At 36.3% G+C, this 24,340-nt stretch overlaps 1 protein-coding gene across 1 annotated transcript; it reads right to left on the bottom strand.

The window, feature by feature from the left end:
- Positions 1–601: 601 nt before the first annotated feature.
- Positions 602–22,685, bottom strand: LOC123010984 (fringe glycosyltransferase). Its single transcript, XM_044408222.1, has 10 exons — positions 22,397–22,685; positions 19,662–19,865; positions 17,460–17,508; positions 17,043–17,145; positions 12,328–12,478; positions 6,992–7,077; positions 1,479–1,549; positions 1,329–1,423; positions 1,110–1,192; positions 602–999 (listed from the first exon to the last, which is right to left on the bottom strand). Exons 1-10 carry the CDS (start codon positions 22,541–22,543, stop codon positions 945–947), a joined length of 1,044 nt encoding a protein of 347 aa, XP_044264157.1. The 5' UTR covers positions 22,544–22,685; the 3' UTR covers positions 602–944.
- Positions 22,686–24,340: the final 1,655 nt, after the last annotated feature.

Raw genomic sequence — 24,340 nt, 5'->3', positions numbered from 1 at the left:
GAAAGAACTTTCAAGACTTAGGAGCGAAAAAACGGACCGGAACGTGACATAGAGAGAACTTTAAAATAAATCACCCGAGATGATGTAACTGATGCACTTTCGTTAGAATAATAGGGAGGGCTTCTGCTGGATCAGGGATTTTAAACGAGTGTGTTGTTGGTTGCTGGGAATGGGATTATTGGTTGCCTATGCAAAAATCAAAAATCAAAATAAATAAAATTACTGACTATGAAAAATTAACCAGAGATGGAACTTTAAGGAGCCCACACATGTAAATTTCAAATTTATTATAATATACATTGTAGATTTATTTGTGTAACAGAAACCAAAAATACAGTGATCTACATAAATAAGTTTTTAACGCTGTTATTGTTGGTATCATTTTTAAAAGTAGAACGTTTTTTTTATTTTGCAAAAACCTAAATCCTGGGTTGTATATCTAGTTTAGTTTGCGGCCCGTTCTCAAGCTTTGTGGTGTCATACATACAAAGATTTTTTCTAGACTAGAAGTGCATCTTTTCGACTGCATTATGAGGCAAAAAAGTAGGATCAGGAATTTTTTTGAAGGGTTCTGATTTGATTTGAAAATGAGACGAGATTCATAACGTAATTCTTTATTTTAAAAATATATAAAAACGTTCAACATTCATACAGTATATACAAAAAATGTACAATTTACACTTTGAGCAAAAATACAATATAATTGCACCTAAAACCTATGTGAGATAAAATAAAAATAGCTACATAATATTTGATTATCACAAGACATTGCAATCAGCTAAAAATGTTAATATGTTAATTCTTGGTTGTTAACGAATCGTTAAAATATAACCTAGAAGCCTAAAATCCGTTAGACTAGTCACCAAAAAAGCCGACGTAGAATTAAGGTATACCAAGTTTATTTACAAAAATCACAGATAGTTTAGTGGTGCCCCTGCGCCCCCTCATCGCGGACAGAAGTTGAAATGAGGGAACAAGAAGCAGTGCAGCGACAGGAACCTGTAAAATCCCCCAATTTAATAAACCGTTCGTCATCGCATTTAATAAGGGTCGGAACATGGAATCTTCTAATCGGTGGGTGCGATAAATTGTATCTAATTAAAATTTACCTGTTCGTGTCGTATTTCGTATCGAAACCTTCGATCTTGACGACGTTCCATTCATCTTTGTTCCGGGCGTAACTGAACGAGATCTGCAAAAGCACACATTTTTACTCCAGCGGGAGACCCGACCAATTAGCCGGCCGAAAGGAAGCCATAAATTCCGGCCCCGGGGTGGCGGATGGGCATTCCTCGGTTATTAATTTGATTTTTCGAAAATATAATTACCTGGTCTTCGAGTATCTCCCGTCTGATGAACTTCATCGGCTCGAGATGCGAGTGGAACTGGTCGACGACCGTCAACGGCTTCTTCAGCAGGTGCTCTGAAATTCGACGTGGGTGTCGATTAAATTGCACTGTTCCGAAGCGAATTCTTACCGATTATGTAGCCCATGGTGACGTCGTCCGGCAATCGGATCTTCTCCCCGGTGCTGATGAACTTGCCGCCACTGGAAATACGAGAAATAAATCATTACGAAGGAAAAAACAGTGGTAGAAGTGATAAACGCGTACACAAAACAACCAGTTTGTAATCCTCGGGCGAGGCGAACCAGTGGTGGCGGCGATCTTTGTGACTCCTAATGCGATTACGAAACTTTGAAAAAAAATTTCACTCGATTTGATTATATTTTAATCCCATCAAAACACCTTTAAACACAGCTATGGACTTCCGGAGGAAATTTCGCTTAAAAAATTGAGCTACTTAGGACCGTTTCCTTTTCTCTGCGTTCTCTCACTACAATTTTCTTCGCTCATTACAGTTCTTATATTAATCAAAGTAAAAATATCACGACGTACTTCCTTTCATCTGCTTAACTCTAGAATTATCCGGAAAAAATTTAATATGCATTAAAGCAAACGGAGTTTTTTTATTCAAACTTATTCAACTTTAAACAATGTCAGAAATTTGTATGTAGCGAACACTAAAACTTTACTAATTGAAACAGTGAATGTTAACAGTTCGCACTGCATGGAATTAAGACTTCATTACGTTTTTGTGGCCACTTCCAGACGCGAAACGCAATTTAATAAATGTATAAACAAAGTAATTATCGAACTAGAGAGGAAAGTTCGAATAAATAAACCCCCAAGGGGAGCGTTTTACGCTTCATCGAGATAAAAATCAGAGTACCTACCTATTTTTGTATTTCATGTGATAAAAAATTAAAATTGTTATTTTATTTCAGGATTGGGATGGTGGACGTCATGAGCGGGTAAGTTCATTTGGTAATTTTCGAATAATTACAATTGCTATCTGCTAATTACAGTATTTAAACTGTAAATTAGCATAGGATTCAAATGAGTTTGTCGAAATTTATCAAATTTGTTTCACTGGAATTTTATCGCATTAATTTTCATTGATGTGTCGATTCTGTGCCAATTCAGCGTATCTGTGGTGTGATGAATCGATGTGTGAAACGTTAGTTTGTTAAAAATTGTTTAAATCTCCGCCACTGGTTCGCCACATGTGTTATAAGTGTCCGTTTCTGAGATAGAGAATCGGCAGGTGGCAGGTGGTGGTCGTGTGAGTCCATCATTATCTCGAAATTGCCACGGTCGATCGCTCCAAAGAAGAAGAAAAACGTTCGGCTCGACTGAAAAATTCGCGTTCCAACCATCCGACAAATTTTCAAGAGGTGATCTTTTTAATTGACAAGTGATTAGATAGGAGGCATTAAATCGACGGATGCAGCGGCCTTGTCTCTCAGAAAAAATTCTTAAAACGTCTTCGTTTCAAAGATAAAAATTAATGAGGACCGAAAAATCCGGACCCAATTAAAAGCGCGTGGGTTCCAAACTCGATCCCGATCAATGGAAAAGTTCGATGTGTGGAGAAAAGTGGACTTGCAATTAAGAAAAATGACTCAGAGTGAATTAAATCAATTTTGAACCGAGAGATTGTCGACAATTACACTAATGAAGCACTTAAACGATGACGCTGGGATGAAAAATCCTGGAAATAGGTATCTAGCTGACTTAATTAAAATAAATAGAAACGTTCTGATGGTCTAGTTTATTATTGAAACTTCCTCGTTTGGGTGAAATTAAAATTTATTTAATTTCCTGTTTGCTGGCGAAATTTATGAACAATGGACATTATCAAAAAACATCCGATTGATTCATGACGGATTTTTCGGATTAGCGCCGGAATTTATCGTGATTGAAAAAGAAATTGAATTGAATTGACTGATAATAAAAGCGACCCGCAAAACTATACGACGGAAATAAAAAATCAAGGATCAATACTCACCGGAGGAAGTGTTTATTATTAATAATTTTTGACGGCGAAAACACGAACGCTACTCTTTGTTAATAAAACACTGGAGAAAAATCCCAGCGAGTTTAATTGTTAATTCATAAAAGAATTCGTAAGTAATTAAACGCAAACTGTTTCATTTTGTAAAAGTAGGTACGTTTATTGTGTGACAAATTTCACATCATTCATTGATCAACAAACCAAAGGTGAGAAAATTTTATTCGTCAATAAATAACGAAATAATGGGGTTGAAACAGCTTCAACTGTCACCACATACTAATATATCGTGAAATAGACATTAATTCTGAATGGAATAAAATATCACATTACTGGTACAGATAGAGTGAGGGCTGTGTTTTAATTAATAGAGACATAAATTTCCTTCAGCTTAATATACAGGGTGATACGCCAAAATGACACAAATTGAAAATTTTATCTCAAGAGACTTATAATTTATTCAGTAGAAATTCTCCTAAAGTTGAAAAAATGCGAAAGTGGTGCATTAATGAAATTACCATACTTTCGACCAAGAGCGCGATAATGGCTTCATTTCTGCATAAATAAGTGTCAAATTATTGTCATTAAGTGAGTCGCGCATTGCTCTGGCCCCGAAAGAAATCCGAATGAAAAAATCCGTTAATTTCAGTTGTTTATTAATATCCCGGAGCAAACATCATAATTAGCGAAAATATTTACGGGTCGATCAAGTTTTCGAAATAATCTCATAAAAACACGGTAATAATTTTAATAAATTAAATTTTAATTGACACAGGATGATCGATAACGCACACTTTTACTAAGGTGCTCTTAAATTAATTAAAAGAGTTATTTGTTGGAATTTATATTGACGGGGAAAATATTCAGAATTTTTTTTTGTCTTACGAGCTCATATGGGAATAATTGAATTACGTTTGAACTTGGTGCTTTTTTCTCCTTGTGGGTGAAACAGTTTCGATTTTTCTGACCACCCATTCCGATGAAACCGCGTAATTTCGTTCCTGTCTCGCTATTATGATAATGGACAAGTGTGAAATGAACAAAAGCAATTTATTCGCCGGATTCTTCCACTTTTGCGTCGTCGTCAATCCGCGGTTATTTCGTTTGTGAACAAACACCACCACAAACGCCGGAAAAAATCGAATTTCCCATCAATTCAATTCATTCACGTGTAAAAATTAAAAAAAAAATGCGATAATAAAACGCGAGATTATCGTTATATTATACATTTAAAAGAATGATTTTGGTTGGTAATTGGCCGACGAAATCGCCGTTAGTAATTCGGATAATCTGAAATATGCCAGTCGTTCCTTAACGAGACCATAAAATATTGTGTTTCTGTTGTTGTCGGAATTAGAACGTCCGGAGTATTCCGTAATGAGCTCTCTTTTCAGACTTTAGTGAGGGATTAATCGATTCGGCCGGACCGACAGTTTTTGCACGGGATTCCGCAATTTTAAGTGGCAACCGATCGAAAAATTTCGATCTAATTTCGCAAGACTTCACCCCTTTTTACTCCGGGAGTTTTACAACGTCGTAAAACGATTCAAAAGCTCAGCAAAGTCTAGTCTTGTAATAACACGCTTTCGACCCATCTTCATAGTGAGTACAATGTTTTTTAGGAGGGCATTACTCGGGCTATTACCAGAATTTACCGACCTGTAGCTTTATGGTCGAAAATCACCACTGTCTTGTCTACCAAAAAAAAATCGCCTCTAAACAATTTTTGTAATGGCTCAGTTTAATTAAACTAAACACTCAGTAATAACCACCGAGTCCACGACACGAAAAAAGTCAACCGGTTCTTCAGAGGTAAATATAATGTACGGTAAATTTAATAAAGCTTGAAGCTTACAAACACTTCATTCAGTCCGGTTCAAGTATTTTTTTTTTGTTGAATTATTGACGTGGAGACTTTTTAAAGATTCAAGACGGCTGAAAGCAACTCTTCTTCACGGATTTTCGGGATCGAAGGATTCGAGTGTGTCACTCATAGACCTATTTCATTAACGGTTTAACGGCGCAACCCGACATAATTATACATCAAACCGGACCAGTTAATGACATAATTGCGACAAGACCACTACCGAGAGGTAGTTTAAGTACCGATCAACGTCGTAAAATACGCGTGCACGCGATTTTTCATTTAATAAAGAGGTGGAGATGATGCAAGAAGTGAAAAGGATATTTAGAGAGTGGAAAAAGAACCAGTAAAGATACCACATTCTTGTGAAATGCAGAACAAAAAAGTGATAATTATTAGTTATTACGTTGAGAAAATGTTAATAAATATATAGTGCGCCACAATTGAAGTGGATCATTAACAAAAATGTACCTATTTATTTAATATTTTCAACGCAGCAATGATTTGGATTTGTATCTGTTCGTATTAAGTATAATGCTTCCTTTTTATAATTTTTTTCATACAGATGTATAATAAAAAAATTGTGACGCAGTCATGGGCGTCGTTTGGGGGGAGCAAGGTGGGTCATGTGCCCTCCCTTCTGGAAGTTAGCGTATGACATTTTTTCAAAATAAGTTTTATTCCGTTAGCGGTAAACTATTTTTTTCCAATTTTGTTGTGACAAGCAACCATTGTGATATGTCATTTTAGTTGTCAAATGTGTTTAATTTTATCACTAGTTATATGACATTATTTTATCACTAGTGTTAAAAAGTATGACATCAAGAAAACAAATAACACTATTTTCATAACAACGCTACGACCTAGTATGATTTCGGAAAATTATTGAAATCATAGATTTTAAATTCGAATTTGATGCCTATGCTTTTCCCAACCAAATTGGAAAAAATCTTGTATAAAACACGATTCAAAATGGGTGCTTTTTGCATACATCTAGTAAAAATCACGCTCCTTTTGCAACTTGTTTTTTTAAACATTTTTTTTAGTATTTTTTAACTTTTTTATCATAGACGATTTTGGTTGAGAAAAACGAAATTTAAAACTTTTATTCCTTCAATTTGTTTATTTCTATTGATTACTGTTTTTTTGAATGTATTTTGAAAGAGTTTTTATTTTGATTTCCAAGTGTTACATTTTTCTTAGTATTACTAGTTGATTTGTGTTATTTTATGCTTAACTTTCATAATTTTTATATTTTTTATATTTTTTAACTTTTACACTTTTATACTCCAATTTATGGTTTTAGAGATCCCTGTCTTATGGTTTTATTTATAATTTCCGTTACAAAAAATATCGTTTTATGTTCCTATTTTGTATGACATGTTTTTGTGTTTGTAATAATATCTATTTTTAAACTGCGATGAGGTTGCCCCCCTCTAAAAAAAATTGTAACGACGCCCATGGACGCCGCGTATTTTAACTTAGATTTTTGAGCAAATGTCGCAAAATGAAATAGAAATTCTTTCTTTGGACCAATTTATTGGATTTTTTTATTTTTTCCTGATTACAAAGCTTTTTCTTGTCGAGGTATCCAAATCGGCGTTCCCTTTGGTGCACGCGATATTGTTTACGGCTCGTCTGGCAATTAGCGTCGCTTTACCGAGGTAGAAGTAACACTTTGGTGTCGCGTTTGATTAACTTGCACATAATGTACAAAACCCATCAACAATGTACAACATCCCGGAATCATGGTCGATCGTTTTTCGGACTCACCTGGCTACCGGCATCATCTTGAGGGCCAACGCCCGACTTAAGCAGAAACCCGCGCCGCCCGTGGCGAACCAGAACTTGACTTTTTGCTGAAAAAAAAAATAATACAAAAATACATTATAGACCAAAACGACATCAAATAAATGACTTTTACCGTGACTTAATTCTAGTCTAATTACAGCGACTCGAATCCAGTCGAATAAATTATTACACAAATCAAAATTTCCAAACACTCGTAAACGAAAAAACCCGCCAATCTTGTTTACGGCCATTAGAGACGACTAAATCACGGCCCACCGCGAAGCCGAGTTATTTACAACATCCGCCGATGGAATTATTTGAGTTACACCCTGTAGAATATGTGAAAAATTACGATGTTTCGTGATCGCGGTCGGCCATGAAACATGATTATTCATGAACGTGTCATTTTTCTATTTTCTTAAATGCACATTCACATTCTAGTTAATAAAAATAGATTATGTTTCTTGTATGCATGATGCATATTTTATGGCAGAGTGGCGTTTGAACTAAAAGTTCAATTCGGGAGGTCTTGTAATATAATCATCATATCTCCATGCAAATGCAACTTGCGACTCCTGAAAATTTATTAACAGGCGCGAGGCAAGGAATAAAATAAAACCTTTATTACAAGCCCAAAGATGGAATTTCTTTGATTGGTGACTGAGCCCTACAACTCCTTGCATAACTTATATGACACTACTATCAATTTATCATATTTTTTTATATAAATTGTACATTAATTCATTTTCACGCACTATGGGACATGTCGGCTTATAAGTCGTACCTTACACGTAGCGTAATCAATTAGTAATGGTTTTTGAAATCATTTGAAAATTTATAACCACATGTTTTCTACTGTCTGGAGATCAAGAATTACTCGAGGGTGAAGTTTTTCCTGGTGGAACACCTGTGCATATAATAAATTACAATTAAAAGGATGCAACTGCAGTACTACTTAGGACGATTAACGATTGGAACGTTTCGTCCTGACATGAAATAATTACAGATAAGAAACAATTTTACTTTCGCGTTCGCACGAAATTACGTAGGTTTAGATTTCCGGTCATTATAAAAATAATGCTAGAATTCGAAATAATTGTAAAATGTGTAGGTATGACTGATGTGATTGTTGATAAAATAGTAATGGAATTTACTTGATTATTTATTAATTTTAAAATCACAACAATTGCCCTCATGTTTTATTTGATTTATTATTCATGACTTGGAATAAATTAAGCGACCAATTATATTAACATGAAAATTGTTAATTGTACAATTTTTTTCACTTTCTCTGGTGAAAAATGTCGCCAATTGTCGCCACATTTACCAAGAACTGGAGCTTCCTTAACAGCCAATTAATTTTATAGCTCTGTGAACTATTTACACGAAACGTTGTCGCAAACGAGGCCATATTTATTAAATTCGAATCACACGATTTTTAAAATAGCACAAGATTAATGATAGTCGTAATCGACGACGCCACTTAGAAATACCAGAAGTGAACCAGAGATTTTTTTATTTATTTCTCCACTACCATCGAGTTTATTATGGGCGTTGGCGAGGATCCCCGTGGCTCTCTAACGGACCGGTCTCTCTGTGCAGAAATTAGAAAGGCCTAAGTGTTCCAGTCACGATCCGCGCACTTTGTCTTGTATATCAATTTATTTTCCATCCGACATGTGTGTTAGCAACGTTGTCGGTCGTCAGTATCTCGACGAACACGCCCAGTTTTCGACTTTTCAAAGCAAATGTCGAGCGCGGTCGACCGTTAAATGAGGCCTTAAATAAATCAGACGTGATGGGCGAGAGGAAACCGAGCCCCCGACAAATGCGAATTTTGAACAAAATTTATAGACAATTGGACATACGTCATCTTCAGAAAAATATTTTCAAGGCACAACTGAAAAATAACAAACGGGTTATGTTAATTTCGAAGAATCACAAAACAGCTTTTTGACACTTTTTCAACGTTATTACGTGCAAATTGATACTTTGCATCTACTTTATCCCTCGTTTTCAACATCTGTGTAAACATAAGTAATTGCATCAAGAATTCATCGTAAAACCTCTACCAACACTGCAAGAACAAATAAATAAAAAACTTACTCATTAAAAATCTTGTGTAAAAGTCTAGATAGCTGTTTATGTAGTGAGTCTAATTGAGTAATTTAATAATTTTTGGAATCAGCAGTCTTCTAAAAATACAATTTGTAATTTTTTTCGTCGTTTATCTACTCGTATATGTACATATATACCAGGTGAATAAAAAGTATGGAACGAAGCGTTTTTCTCGTAAAATTTACAACAAAAATAATTAGTGTAGCGTAAAGTCCAATTAAAATGTGACCATTTATCAAGAATAACATTTTTCGAAATTTCTTTTAGTTTTCAGGTTTTAGAAAAAAAAATTTTTTTTTAATGGCAACCCACCATGATAATTTTTTTTAATAAAGATTATGATCTAAAAATGACCTTTAATTAAATAAAATTGTTTTTTAGCCAGTACTTTTTTTTTAATTAATTGTTAAAGTTGCGTTCCGAGCTCATCACGAAGATTTTCCGAACTTAACCGAAGTGGTTGTTTCATGCTTTTCATCATGGGAGAGCGCTGATTTCTATGCAGGTGCTTTGGGGTGGTTTCGAATGGACTAAAAATAGAAGAAAATGATTTGTTTTTACATTTTTTGATCCATCCGGAACCACCCCAAAGCACCTGCACCAAAAACCGGGCTCTTCAACGACCAAAGTCATGAAACGACTCCCTCGTTCAAGTTCGGTAAATCTTCGTGATGGACTCGGAACGCAACTTTAACAATTTATTTAAAAAAAAGTACTGACTAGAAAACAATTCTGTTTAATTAGAGGTCATTTTTAGATCATAATCTTCAATTAAAAAATTACCATAGAGGGTTGCCATTTAAAAAAAAAATTCCAGAAATTGACAACTAAAAAAAATTGCGAAAAATGTTATTCTTGATAAATGGTCACATTTTAATTGGACTTTACGCTACACTAATTATTTTTTTTAGTTTACGAGAAAAACGCTTCGTTCCATACTTTTTATTCACCTGGTATAGAGTTCCGTGACTGACTGACAGACAACGCACAGCCTAAACCACTCAAGCTACAAACATGACATTTGGCAGATATGTTCCTTAGAGGGTGTAGAGGTCCGTTAAGAAAGGATTTTTAAAAAATCAACTTCTAAGGGGGTGAAATGTGGTGTAAACGTTTAAACCAAGACAGACACAAAAAATTTGGAAGATATGTTGCTTAGCGGTTGTGAAGGTGCACTAAGACGAGATTTTTCAAAAATAATTAAAAAACTTATTTACTCTCTTAGAAAAGGGGGTCAAACGAGTTGTATAAGTTTAAACGAAAATAGAAATATTAAATTTAGAAGATATGTTTCTTAAAGGGTGTACAGGTTCGCTAAGAAAAAAATTTTCGAAAACGAATCTCTAGGGGGATGAAATGGGGTGTAAATATTTAAACAAAGATAGAAAGAAAAAATTTAGAAAATATGTTCCTTATCAGTTGTAAAAATGCACTAGGACAAGATTTTTTTTAATAATAAGTAAAAATTTATTTACCGCTTTAGAAAAGGGAGTGGAACGGTGGAACGGAGTGTACACTTTTAATCAAAAATAAAAACATGAAATTTGGACAATATGTTCTTTAGAGTGTGTAGAGGTTCGTTAAGGAAGGATTTTTCTATAATCAATCTATAAGGGGATGAAATGGGGTGTAAACATTTAAACGAAAATAAAAACATAATATTTGGCAAACATATTCTTTAGAGGGTGTAGAGGTCCGCTAAGAAAGGATTTTTTGAAATTATATTTACAAAAGGGTGAAATATGTCAACACTTAAACGAAGATAGAAACATAAAATTTGGAAGATATGTTCTTTGGCTGTTGTAAAGGTGCACTAAGACGAGATTTTTAATAATCATTTTTTAAGCGGGTGAAATGAGGTGTACATGTTTAAACGAAGATAGAAACATGCAATTTGGAAAATATTTTTCTTAGAGAGTAGAGAAGTGCACTAATCAGGCACTTATCAAAAACCAACCTATAACGGGATGAAATTAGGTGCAAACATTTAAATAAAAATATAAATATAAAATTTTAAATTTTGAGATTTGAGGGTGTAGAAATGCACTAAGAAGACACTTTTTGAAAATTCGACGAGGTGAAGCGTTTATAACGTACTTTCGTCATTCTTTTAAAAATCGGGTTTCTGATGCTCCCGCGTTGTTTTGAGTTGATGAATCAAGAAAAAAATAGATAAACAGACTAACTTCCATTTCTTCTTTAAGAAACAACAAAAATTTACATCGAAAATCTACGTGGACGAAGTCACGGGTGCAAGCTAGTTAATACCTAAATACAATAAATCTAATTTTAAAATCCTGACCAACTCAGTGTCGCGCTGCAACTTTAGAGTATTTTTGCAAATTGAGCGCAAATCACAAATCATCATCTTATGAAGATTCCAGACAGTTCATTAGAGGAGCTGCGTGAAATATTTATTTTCGAGTTTTTATGTATTTTTCACCTGGAGGTCCCTTGTTTGATTTTTACGATCATTGTTTCGTCGATTTGTTTCTCGTTATGCGTCTTCCTGCGGCGTTACATAATTACAATTAAAAACCGCAACCGCTTCGCGGTCATAAAACTGGCTTGAACGTTTTCATAGCGGTTAACAAGAAGAAAAGACGCGTTCCAATTAGAAATCGCAAAAATAATACATTTGATCGGTAAAAGGCGATTTATTAAGTTTTGTTGTGGATCGCTTCCTGGCCGGCAGCCAGGTCGTCCGCAGATAGCTGGAGGTGATAGGGACGGACTTTCCACTTGGTTGAACGCGCCTAGAGATCTGGCACACGCAGCCGTTCATCAACGGGTGCCCTGGGTGCACCTCGATACGTATTATTATGGCCGACGATGATGAGATTGCTACGACGAGAGACGCCTACGCGAGGTGGTCCCCGATGAAGTCGCCCTAGGGCACCGATTTATACACAATTTTTTTACTGTTGCAATGTAAGCGATACTGTTTGATTTCACGTCTGGCCAGAGCGATGCCTCGCCGAAAGCGTCTAAATGCAAACATTGTGTTTAGCTGAAACTCGATACAAACAAGGCTTAGTTGTACAACATAAATAAGTTTTCCGCCCCCCTTTCCACGCACGCCGCTCGCGTGCATACTAAGGCGTGGTCCTTCACCAGGAAAAGCTCGCGGCATTGCTACCGGCCCAGGTCACGATTTATGAAGCCATCCGAAGCCGAGTTCCGCATTTAATTCCACTCACCGTCGGTTTTTTCTCCTTATTGATTATCTCCAACGGTGCTTGGATGCTGGGCTTGCCCAAATACCAGTCTTCTCTCGGATTGTAATCCCCCAGGAAGCGGACTAGTCGAGGTACGTTGACGTAGTTGTCGTCGTCGAAGTGGCAGAACCACCTGCGAACAAATGATCGATCGTACATGGAGATTTTGATGAATTACTAAGAAACGTGACTGATGAATGTCCGAATGGAGAGATTTCTTATTTGATTAGACGGACAAAAAGAGAAAAATACGATAATCAAGTTGACAAAACACTGCTTGGAGCCGGAGAATAATGTTGAGGGGCTGCCAGGGATGACGTGTGTCTGATACCAAAATGTTTGAGAGACAGGGAACAGATGTCGGCGATCAAATCGGATCGCTGATGATGCTAAAGAACGTGATATGCTAATTTTTACATAACTTCAAGCGAGGATGTAATTTGTTTTCGAGTTTATCGGACAAATTGTTACTAAAAAATGTTGCCTCACAACAAAACCCAATCGCAATTAGGTCAATACCTACGATGGGCGGAATCAATTCATAGGCAGGTGTTAATAGTCGGCTAAGATACCATTTTTATTAACTCCACCTACTTCCTATAAATCTGGTCTCCCAACTTTTTTTTTTAAATGTAATCTACTTTTTGCTCTGCTATCGTAATCCGTTAATTCCACACACAACTAGTTATTTGTTATTTTGCGTTTTCTGAGCTGTTGTTTTTCTTTTTGAACTCTAGGAAAAATTCTAAATTTTCTGAATGTATCATGTTTATGTCATATGACTCAAAAATTTTAGATACGTAATAGAATTGTTTAGCAAACGCATGACGTGGCTCGATTACAGATGTGATTAAAAATTGACATATCCATTACACAATCGTATACCTTTACATTTATGATTTTTTTTCCAACAAGCAAGAGGTGAGATTACAGGTTGTATCGTCTTGCCCCGCTTTGTACCGGCAAAAATATTTATTTTTCGGTAAAAGGAAGGTATTATTTAGCCTCAAATTTCCCTTCTCGAATTTTTCCGGTATCTCACGTTACCTCATGAAATACTATCTACGGGACGCCATATGGCCGTCAGAGAACAGTAGCAATTCCGTCATAAAACCGATCGAAACAATCCAATTTGGGGCGGTTAATTTAAAATTTGTGCGCTATTAAAAGACGAAATCGTGCATAAAAATTTAATTCATTTCGGAATAGTACGCCGGATTATCCTGGAGCGTATCATCCGGATCGGATTCGCCTCTTTAATGGAACAATTAACACACAATTTCGTGTTTTGAAGAAAATGGTGAACTTCCTTGAGAAACCGACAGAGCGTCGTCTGACATGCAGTGTAATCTTCTGGATGACGCAAACATATTAATGTAAGAAGCTTAGAAAAGACGAAAACTGGATATATATTGCGCTTTTATTAAATTTTTCAAAATGAGAAAGGTAGTCACTGTGTAAATGGATAAAGATGAAATTTTATATGCAATTCTGACGGCTTAAATTGACCAATTAATTAATTAAATGACAATCGATTGGTTCTTGGTAACTCAATCAGGTACTTATTTCTTCTTTTTTCTCCCGATATGAAGAAATCACAGTCGATAATTAACGAAGAAGTGCTGCCTCCGCTTTAATTAAGTGTTAGAAGAAACTTGATGGATGATAGTCACTAGTCAAACTAGAAAGTAAACCATTAAACACTAAACGAGAAAAAAAATCCATAACTAATGAAACAGTGAAATAATTTGGGCGCGGCATTAAGAATTAACCGTGTCAAACTCGTCACTAATCAACGATTAGAAAAAGAACCCAAAACCCAGGTTAAAACCATTTTCTCGTAAAATCGAGATTTATTTCCGTAGCGAAACGTTCGGGTGGGACATTTTAGCAAATTAAGAAACTTCGTACTTCTCGTCCTTGGTTTAATTGAAATCGAATCTACTTAATATTTAATGATATTAGATAAGGTTTTGAGTGGACGTTGAAGAGAACGGGTTCTGTTAATTATAATCTTGTCCGCATCTGCCCGACGTCGCCCCATCGGATATTATAAATCACTACCATGGATACGCAATGATCGGATAATTGGTGCCCCCGTTGCGATTTTATAATTTATTCACAAGGAGAATACGCTCGCGGTGCGTTGTTATTTTTCTCTTTGACTTTTTTTCATTTCGGTTGGGTTTATTGCGTCCTGTTGCGTTGACTAGAGAGGAAAAATTGTTGTTTCGGTTCGGTTAGGTTAAGTCACGTGTCACTTTTACGACAAGTTATAGTGATTCTTCCGCGACTCGCGCAGAACTTGTTGCGCTACCCCCTGGGTCAGACATAAACGTTTTCGAATGAAAAATGAGAAAGATCACTCATGGCCAACGTAATAAGATTAATAAACGTACGAATCGTGTAGGACGTCCGATTTTATCGATACTGTTTCAGATTAATAAATTGTTCTTTTGATTATTCCGATCTGTTGTGTTAAACACGGTAATTAATATTTTCACTATCGATCAAGAACAAGAGAGAGGAAAAAATCGACCCTCGAACGTCTGACGATGCAACAAAGACAGGCTTTTTATCGGACATAATACAAGAAAGATGGTTTATCTTTGTGGTGAATTCAAAAGCCGACAGCTACGAATAAGGATTATTCAAACGGTGATGAGGAAGGGTGACGAGGTGCCAGAGCTTTAGAATTTTGAACGGGGTAAGAGACTGTACAACGCCCGCATCGTCCATCAAGACTATTATTTCATAGTTGGTATCCTCAAAATGCGTAATTCTAGTCAAGTCTCAAATAATTGGCGCAGTCGGTAGGACGTCGCGAAAGTGTCACGTTTTTTTCCTCGATATTAAAACCAGACGCGCTTTAATTAAACCGTAACGTTAAACATAAACAATAATTCCGACATTGGGGGACAAAAACCAAAACTGGGCCCCCTACGTGCCATGAATTTCCATGCGTGGACTTGAGAAAAGCTCCCGTAAAAAATTCCAACCGATGTAATTTGCAGACCGGCCGCAAATCATCCGAATCCGATCGATTTTAATCAAGATCCGTGATTTATTTCCAAGAAAAAAATGTTTCCCCTCGCAGAGGTCAATTTTAATCACGAATTAGCTTTCCAATTAAAATCCGGGCGTTAAAACTCGAACACAAAAATATACAAAGTAATCACCATGATCCGCCCATTTTATCAAGATTATAATCGTAAATTTTAATTTGTAAGGTGACGCCAGACGCATTCAAATTTAAATTTTAAATAGTCGAGTCCGGATGCAACGCCTTTACGTGTCAATTTTGGGGCCGTTACACACGGGTTGCTCACAGGACCGTTTCTATTCACGTGCAAATGGGGCGACTTTGGAAATGAAAAGGTTGCGTGTCGCACGCAGACGCCACTTTTATATTAAACTGACATCAGTTTAAAACATAAAATGTAGTTTGTGCCGTTTTTTCCTTTCGGACTTGTTGTCGGTAATAAAGAGCGGATGTTTCAATTGTGTGTTTATGAAGCGTAATCTGTGAATAAATTGCCTCAACCGGTCCGTCAATTACAAGATGAAGTTCTACACAGATTCATGCTTCTTGCGATTATTACAAAAAGTAAACTCTTAAAAAAATAACGTTTGTACCACTTGAGATGGGTGCCCTCTAGACTCGCCGACACGAGTTATACAATCTGGCAATTATCTGTCATAAATAATAGCTTCCAATTTAGAACAGATGTTTTACAACTTTTCTAAAAAGTTGTGGGGTCCAATTATTTTTTGCCCGTTGGTTAATTACCAGAAATCAAGATTTGTCGAGATGATTGAGGAAGGAAGAACTATATTTAGGGGTAAATTGAAACCTCAGGTAGTCAGGTTCCAATTTAACCTTGCACATTTAATGTCATTCAGGTGTTCGTGTATTAAATTTCATATTACCTTGCTACCACCTGTCTTTTGGAATGTCACATTGAAAATCTTCGGTGATTTATCTTTTTGTAAAAACAACCTCCAAGTTTATTTTGCGTGGAAATTATTAATGGGGTTTCGGTCGGCTAAAAGCTTTTAGTATTGTCTGTATTGGTTGAAAAACGAAATATGTATGTGAGCAAAATCACAAAAAATAATTTGATATTCGCATCAAGAAAAAAATGTGTTTTGTGTTCTCTTTCTTGTGTTAATTGAAAACTATAGGAGGGTATCTCGGACAAAGCCGTCGAAAGGTGACTGTTATAACTTTCAATAAAGTCCTTTCGATACGGTTTAGCGAAACTAGTAAATTTCTTTAGAATCGGATTTTCCGTTTTCATTATTGACGAGAGTTTAAAGGTATCACAGAGCAAATAACAAAACCGCTTACCGAGCGAAAGACACTTTTTTCGTTTCAATTACGTGAATAGCGTCGTTGGAGTTGTGCAAGAACCCATCAAAATCCCCAACTCCCGTCACACAATTCCAAAGTTCTATCGTCGGCGACGTTCCAGTAAAGAAACAATATTTCAGGCCTCCCTTGGCTCTTTGTATATGAATTTCAGGATAATTTACAGCTTAATTTGAGTATCATTTATCACGTGACTGTTACAAAGTTTCGAATTAGAATAATAGCTAAAATCGGCCCCGACTCCGATTTTCATTAATCTTTGTGCTCCCTCGAGTGTGAAAAATGATAATTGAAGTCGCGGAAAGTGCTTCGAAAATGTACTCACTTTTTGTCGGTATCAATGAAAGTGTCAAACTCGACTGACATCTTGCAGCACAGTGCCTTCCTGTTATGCGACGAAGAACAGTTGGTGTTGATCATATGGCCATCTGGAATCGAGAGTGAATTACTGGTTGGAGGTTCTGTCATGCTAGACGCACACATGCACTACATTTTTGTCATAAAAAAGAAATTAAAAGTGGCGGCAATGACCTAGAACTCGGTCTTTGAAACAAAGCGATTTTTGGAGGGAAAAAGTCTACGACCGACACAAAGGGTCTGGAATGTGGCGATTTTATAAATAAATGCGGCAACTGAAGCATGGAGAGCACCTGCATAATATCACCGACCAGCGGATAACAACAGGAAATTCTTTGATTAGAGATCTTCTTTATTGTTACTACTTTACATAAAATAGACTTACTTGTTTTTAGCTGAAATTCCGGATCGTCCGTGTCGGTGAAAAACCAAGTCTGCAAAAGACAAGAAAAGTTTGAAATTATCTCCATGATGTTGGACTAAAAAATTAACGGCGCCACATTAAAGGGGAGTGCGTCGTTTCCCACGCCTCACACATGTTCAAGATCCCGCTTTTACTCCATTTGCTCGAAAAAATTCAATCGAGATAATGATTTTTATGATTTGTGCTCCACAAAAGCCTTTAAACCGGCGATAAAAGTGGCAATATTTGCCTACGTGTGTCCATATTTGTCCAAGTTTACCCCGGTCGAATTTTTTTCGCAACCCTCTACTCATCCATCTCAAATAAAAATCGTTGTTGGGGGTGCGAAATGTATTCTAATGTATTTTTACGGCAGATACGAATCCAGGCACCACACCGCGTGTGCATTCCTTATTTATTTACTTGATTGTATGTAAAGCTCGAAGCCTTCGCCACTTATCCAAATATTTTACAAAAGGAGCTATCCGGAAAACGCTTGAGCACACACATTTGAGGCGGACCTGCTGGTCCCTTCTCAAATTAAAACAACAAACGTTGCCTTTGCCAAGCCTAAAACCATTAAAATGTCTCGCACCCCCATATGCCTACTCAGCAGCACCCTCGAGACTATATCGGATTTCTAATCGATGTTTGCATCTAAGCACGCACCTGAAGCGGGCAGACACAAAGGCCAGAGTTTCAGGCTATGAGGGTTTTAATTTCGCTCATTAAAGAAAAATTTCGGTTTGATAAACGCTATAGGGGCGAAAATGTCCATTTTTCTGACAGTGATTGTCCGAAAATGATGGATCGGATTGCTTCGTGAGGGGTCAAAAGGAAAACTTTGACGCTATCAAGTAACATGGCTACAACTTTGATTCTTTTAATACTTTTTCTTATCTTTCTGAGAGTCGTGAGCAGATGTTGCGTTTTTTATTTGATAGATAAGTCTGTTGACCATTTTGACTTTTGACTAAATGACGGTCCTGATGGACAAACAAATAGTCGTGAAATGGAAAGCATACCTTGAACCATGTGTGTAAATGTTGTGCAAGATTTTCTGCATAAAAAAAAATTCATTTCATGTGATTTCAAACATTTGCAAAATTAAAAAGTAATAATCTTTGTATCCCGTTTTAATTCCATTTTTGATTTCTAATTAAAAATAAAATGGAAAAATAAAATAAAATGGAAATTTTGAGAGAACAATTTTCAGGGTTTTATGCCAAAACTCTTTTTAAAATATTGTAACTATTGAAATTTGAGTATCATCGCAAATCGATAGAGAGGCGTGTGCATCTATGTATTATAATATAGTGTAACGAGCAAGTATCGTTTGTCAGGGCGTGAATTAAGTTACAAGTTGGCTTTTTTGGTTTCAATTTATTCTGTAAACTATTTGGGAAAAGATTTGAATTTCCGCTTATTTGCGAGCGTTTTGTTGTATTCAATCGGCTCGTTAGTGCACCATCTTTCATAGCAATGACAGGATAAAAAAAAATTAACGAGTTACGACATTAACTCGATTATGCGTAAAAGCTTCATAATTCAGTCAAGATATCTAATTACGCCCAAGAACTCATCAATAGAACAAACAAAACGACCGCCAAAAAATCCGCAATCTTCAGTGTAAATAAAAGAGCAAGTTTCCGTTCTTGTACTTTAATAAAACGATTATTTAACCGTTTCTCGCGCAATTATAATTCTAATTCAGCTTTGTGTGCGATTTTTCCGCTATGAAAAATACAGGTGAGAACCTGTCGGATCTTATCGTTACCGCAATTTCCTCCTCGATTCGCAACAATGCCTCCCTTATCCACCGTCTGAGCAAACACAATCTTAAGAATAAGATAGCGAGTTTAAGTAAACTCAGCGTCTTCTTGGTCGATAAGGCCTTGGTCATCGAAATTTGTAAACGCGAGATAAAACCCGTGGGAATTCTAGTTTCTACACAATGAACCTAGTTAGACTCCGGACCGGGCAATGTTTATTATAATAATTACGAGGATGTCGTCAATTTACTATTCGGACAAACGAAATTCGAGGGGGGCCCGAACGGCACCCGTGGGAGTGCGATCAGAGTTTTTGTTTCGTTGATAATGGGGCGTTCCGCTCGACGATAGCGCCCCAAAGGGGGAAACAATTCCCACGAGGGTGACACGCGTCAAATGTCAAGTTTTTTACCTGGGCTTTGGCCAACTGGAACCACGTTTTGAGGATGATGGGCAGTCGCTGGCGATGGTAATTTTTGGTGGTTTTCACGCTGATGAAGACGTCGTCGAGGACAGTGGAGGGTGGCCGAAGGGTCGCCGTCGCCGAAGAGGTCTCGCTGGTCACGGACGGCTCCTCGAGAGGGGCTCTCTGGTGGAGTTTTTCGGCGAGGACGTTCTGAAAGCAAGAAAAATAAAACTCGGATTTTTCGACCAGTTTTGTAGCGGTAGCAGGACGGACATCGGAATTGGAAGAATTCATTCTTACACCTCGGAGCAATTTAATCGACGAATTAGTGCTACTATTACGCAGTTTTGGACGGTTTGTGGATATGGGGATTTTCCCGTGGGACATAGAAAGTGGGCGAAAAGTAGAGGGCGGTTCTCATTCACACGTTGCCGAAATAATAACGATTGACCTATCCACGTACATCATTTTAATTTATGGTTGCGTTACGAGTCGTGAAAGAGATAATTCTGGTTCAAGAGGGACGACAATGGGAAAAGTTTTACGTATTTTTAAACCAACATTGATTGAGGTTGAAAAAAAAATACATATATACCAATTTGTGTCCTTGGCACGAGAAAAATAATACTTAGAAATGTAAATAATGTGTTAGTTAATATCAGATCAGAAATACGATAAAATTTAAATGATACCATGTCAAAATTAATATATCCATTTCGGGATTATAATTTTGATATCTGGTGATCTAAAAATACCTCCTGTCAAAAATTTAATTCAGCTATAATTAATTTTACGTTTGCAATGAACGCCTTTGGGCTAATTTCGAATAGCAACACCCAAAAGTTATGAGATGCAAGATTACACAATCGGCCAGCTCGTTAATTAAAATTAATTCGTTTCATTAATTTAGTTCCCAAGGTTGAAGAAAAGATACGGAAATTTTTTAATTCTTTCCAAAGTAGGTTTTATTTTAGTCAGTTTTCTATCGGTTTTGTTATTTAATTTTCAATATTACTAGAAAAGTGATTTATTTTATTTATTCATCGTATTTACATATGAAATGTTTTAAAATCTTAAATAAATAGCTTATTGGTCAAAGGTCGTTTTTCTTCCACTGCTGCCAACATTTCTCGTTCTATCAAATAGAATAAAAGAGCATCGATCAATGATGTAACTTCACCCAAGTGTTGTTACAATCAAACTTTTAATAGTTTGCTCTCATTTCGACATTTCTCGCCTTTCCAAATCATGATAAGTGAAACATCATTGAAAGGCCCAAAATTCAATTATAAAAAGTGATATTTCAACCGAACTAAATAGAATTTTTTGAGAGAGTGATCAAAAAAAAAAGAATGAACGGGTGGTTTTTGTTACTCTCTGTAGACCGATCATATTGCATTAAAATTTGTTGAATGTGTTTACCCGGAGAAGTTTCCCCAATTGTGCAAAATAAAGCCATTAATCTTAAAAAATCGGGTTTATTATTTGAGTTTGTGCGACAAAAATCCCTTTTAACTTATTCAACGTTTGTAAAAAACGTCATGTATTTAAAATAAAGCTTTTTAATGGAGAGGAAATCGATTTAATTCCTGTTGTGAGTAAAAAGGAAATACAATTTCCGACAACAATCGCTCAATAGAAATAATTCCTCAATAGAGGGAGTTGAGTTTTTTATCACAATAATTATACGAATATATGGAGTTGAACCGCATGTCTGGTGTGTGTTTACATCATTAATTTAATGACCCCCGCGTAATGATATGCAAGGGTTGTAAGCAATAAATTTCTGGCCGTGACAGAATGTTTGAACTGGAAGATTTGTAACACGTCGGAACTAGAAAATGAGCAAAAATTCCTCACTTTGTTAATAGTGAAAAAGCCATCGTTAAAACACGACACTTTCTAATCTCGAAAGTCGTTTTCTATGAACGTCAGCTACTAAAACCGTGCAGTTGACAAATTGAAATTATCTCTTCGCGTGCGTATCCTGGGGGAGAAAAGCACCCTTAAAACGATGGTGCCAGGCGCATCAACAAGTGGTGACACTCCCAACCAAGAATACCAATGAGAACGTCAAATCTACGTGACAATTTTTCTAACGTGTGTGCGACTTCATCGACATCCATGAGAGCGGTTTTCAAACGAAGACGCCGCTGTATGCGAGAAATCCCAATTTTGATAAGATAATCACTTTTTCATTCACAAAGCAGCGAGAAAAGCTGATATTTTAGCTGCATTTACTGCAATCTTAGATTATAATATACAAATCAATATTTTAACATTGACAAATTGATAAAATATTCTTAGGATTTAAATATTATTTATACTTAGAACTAAGTAAAGTGAAAAACAGAAGCTTTTAAAGACATGATATTGCAAAATGTTGCTCTGTTTAAGATATAAAAATTTGAATTATGCGAGATTTAAGAAAAAAATCAATTAGAGAAGTAATCATTTATTTTTTAAATTTTACTTGTGAAAATCGACAAAAATTAATGAAAGTTGAAGCCAACCGAAACTCCCGCTTAAAAATTAATGAACTTTTTTCCACTTTTCGATGTCGCAAAAAGTTTGGAAAACTCCTTACAAAAATTATGCTTTTCAAATGCCTACAGCGAAAAACTTCGATTTTTTATCAGTGTTCCTCGAATATTTTGAATCACACCTGAGTTTTGAAAAATCAAAAAACTAGAAGAATACCAATGAGGGCGCGAAGCTACGTGACACTTTTTCCAACTTACCTCTTCATCGACGACTCCTCCACGTGAGAGCGTTTGGTAGGCGAAGAGCGCGGTGTATGCGAGAAGAGCGGCCAACGAAAGAGTCTGTAAAAATCGTCGATGTCTGGCGTTCATTTCGAAAATCACCTGGTCACCGGAGCACGACATGGGGACGAACAACAAGTCCACAACATAGTTTTCGAGTGGAAAAGGGCACAAGTGTTGCCGAATGTAAACAACGGCCACTATGGAGACTAACGACTCCGAGAAGTAGACGATGTGTGACTGACTCGGGCACCATGTTGTGTGCTGGTTGTTGTTTGTTATGGTCCCCCTCGTCCCTCGAAATTGTGGTGGGGCACACGCCAAGCACGACCACGATGGTTACCTTGCAATGGTAAAGGACTGGGTGCGTGGGCTAAGGGTGCCCGCAGGTTGATACTGACACAAAGGTTGAAGGGCGAAGGGAAAAGTGAAAAGTATCGAATTGGTTTCCACTTGGTTTGGTTCTTTATGCAAGAAAAAGTTTCTTTTCTTCGGGATATTTGAGGAGGGGGAAGCACACGCCTGGATCTCACTTTACGATCAATCGAATTAGTTGATTGTGATATGATGAGATTTATTATGACAAAATAATCAATCTTTGTCACTATTGCAAAAGAGATAACTTCTGTCACATGAAGTCCATAAGTCGTATAAAGAAGAATGTATCTCTTTTTATTTTAGATTATCGAGATAAGTCGCTATGATAATGTGTGCTAGCATTGAAATTTCCGCATGATTTGAAGTTTTTTTTGAAGATTGGGAATGTTCAGAATCACAAAATTGTTCTACATTTCTGGAAGTATTTGAACCCATATTTCGCGTCTGACGTTTATTGTTTTTTTTCCAGTTTTATTTAAATTAACACCAAAACGATAACAATAATTTACTCGAGATAATTATCTTAGGATAGTTTTTGTTACAGACTCATTTGCGTATTTATTTGTTTTATAATTTAGACCTGACCAGAATTCCGAATAATTTCCCCATAAATAACGTACCGACTGAATAAAAACTGATATTCTTGTAACGTAGTGAATAAGTACCCATTTCCATTTTTTGAGAAAATATTTTCATTCCGCGTAATATCCTTTTCGTTTCCTTTGCAACAATTTTATTGTGGCTTTTGCGTAAATCGACTGACCTTATAATAAATACGAGGAAATGTAAATTTTTCAGTTAAAAGGTTCGGGCGCGGTAATAAATTCAACGTCTTTTCAGGTCTTTACATTGCTTAACGCTCTTCTTAAATATTTATTAATGAAGATGTTAATTGATTGTGTTCCCATCCAACGGTTTATTCAAAATAGGTGCACCCACAGGGCATGAAAGTGGAACAGGCGTTTTTCAAACTAGATTAACATGCAAAACAGAGGTTTCACAGGAAACGACTTTCTGTAATTTTGTTGCTTTTTATCAAAGATTTGACGAGTTGTAATGATCGAGTTTCTTGGTCATTTTCTCTTTAAAATGAAACAGTCTTTTCGGGACGATAATTATAATTATACAGGGTGATTCAGCATTTTGTTTGAAAAAATAATCAAATAACAAGAGGTAATCTGACGTTTTCGAGTCATTCTGACAATTATAGTTTCTCTCATTCGATTCAATTACCATCATTAAGCCAAATTTTCAGTGAAACAGACGAAAATGACTAAATTAAGCATCGGACTAGTCACTTTGGCTGTCCTTCTTTTCAGTTATGAAACAACAAGTAAGAGTTGTGGAGAAGAATCTCTTTATTACGACGAGAAAGATATAGATACATTAAAATGTACATTAGAAATTTTGGAAAAAACCTACCATGGGACCAATGCTACCAGCAGCGATGATAGTGACAAGAAGCCCACAACTTCGGCAGCTTTGATAATGACGGATGACAAAATCATCAACCAAATTTACGAAGACATTTTTCCCGAAGTA

Source organism: Tribolium madens, unplaced genomic scaffold, assembly GCF_015345945.1.
Source record: "Tribolium madens isolate multiple individuals breed KSU strain unplaced genomic scaffold, Tmad_KSU_1.1 Scaffold_19;HRSCAF=116;Tcas5.2_LG9, whole genome shotgun sequence".
Lineage (NCBI taxonomy): Eukaryota > Metazoa > Arthropoda > Insecta > Coleoptera > Tenebrionidae > Tribolium > Tribolium madens.
Note: the sequence above shows the minus strand (reverse complement) of the source record. Positions and strands in the feature narration are given on the sequence as shown.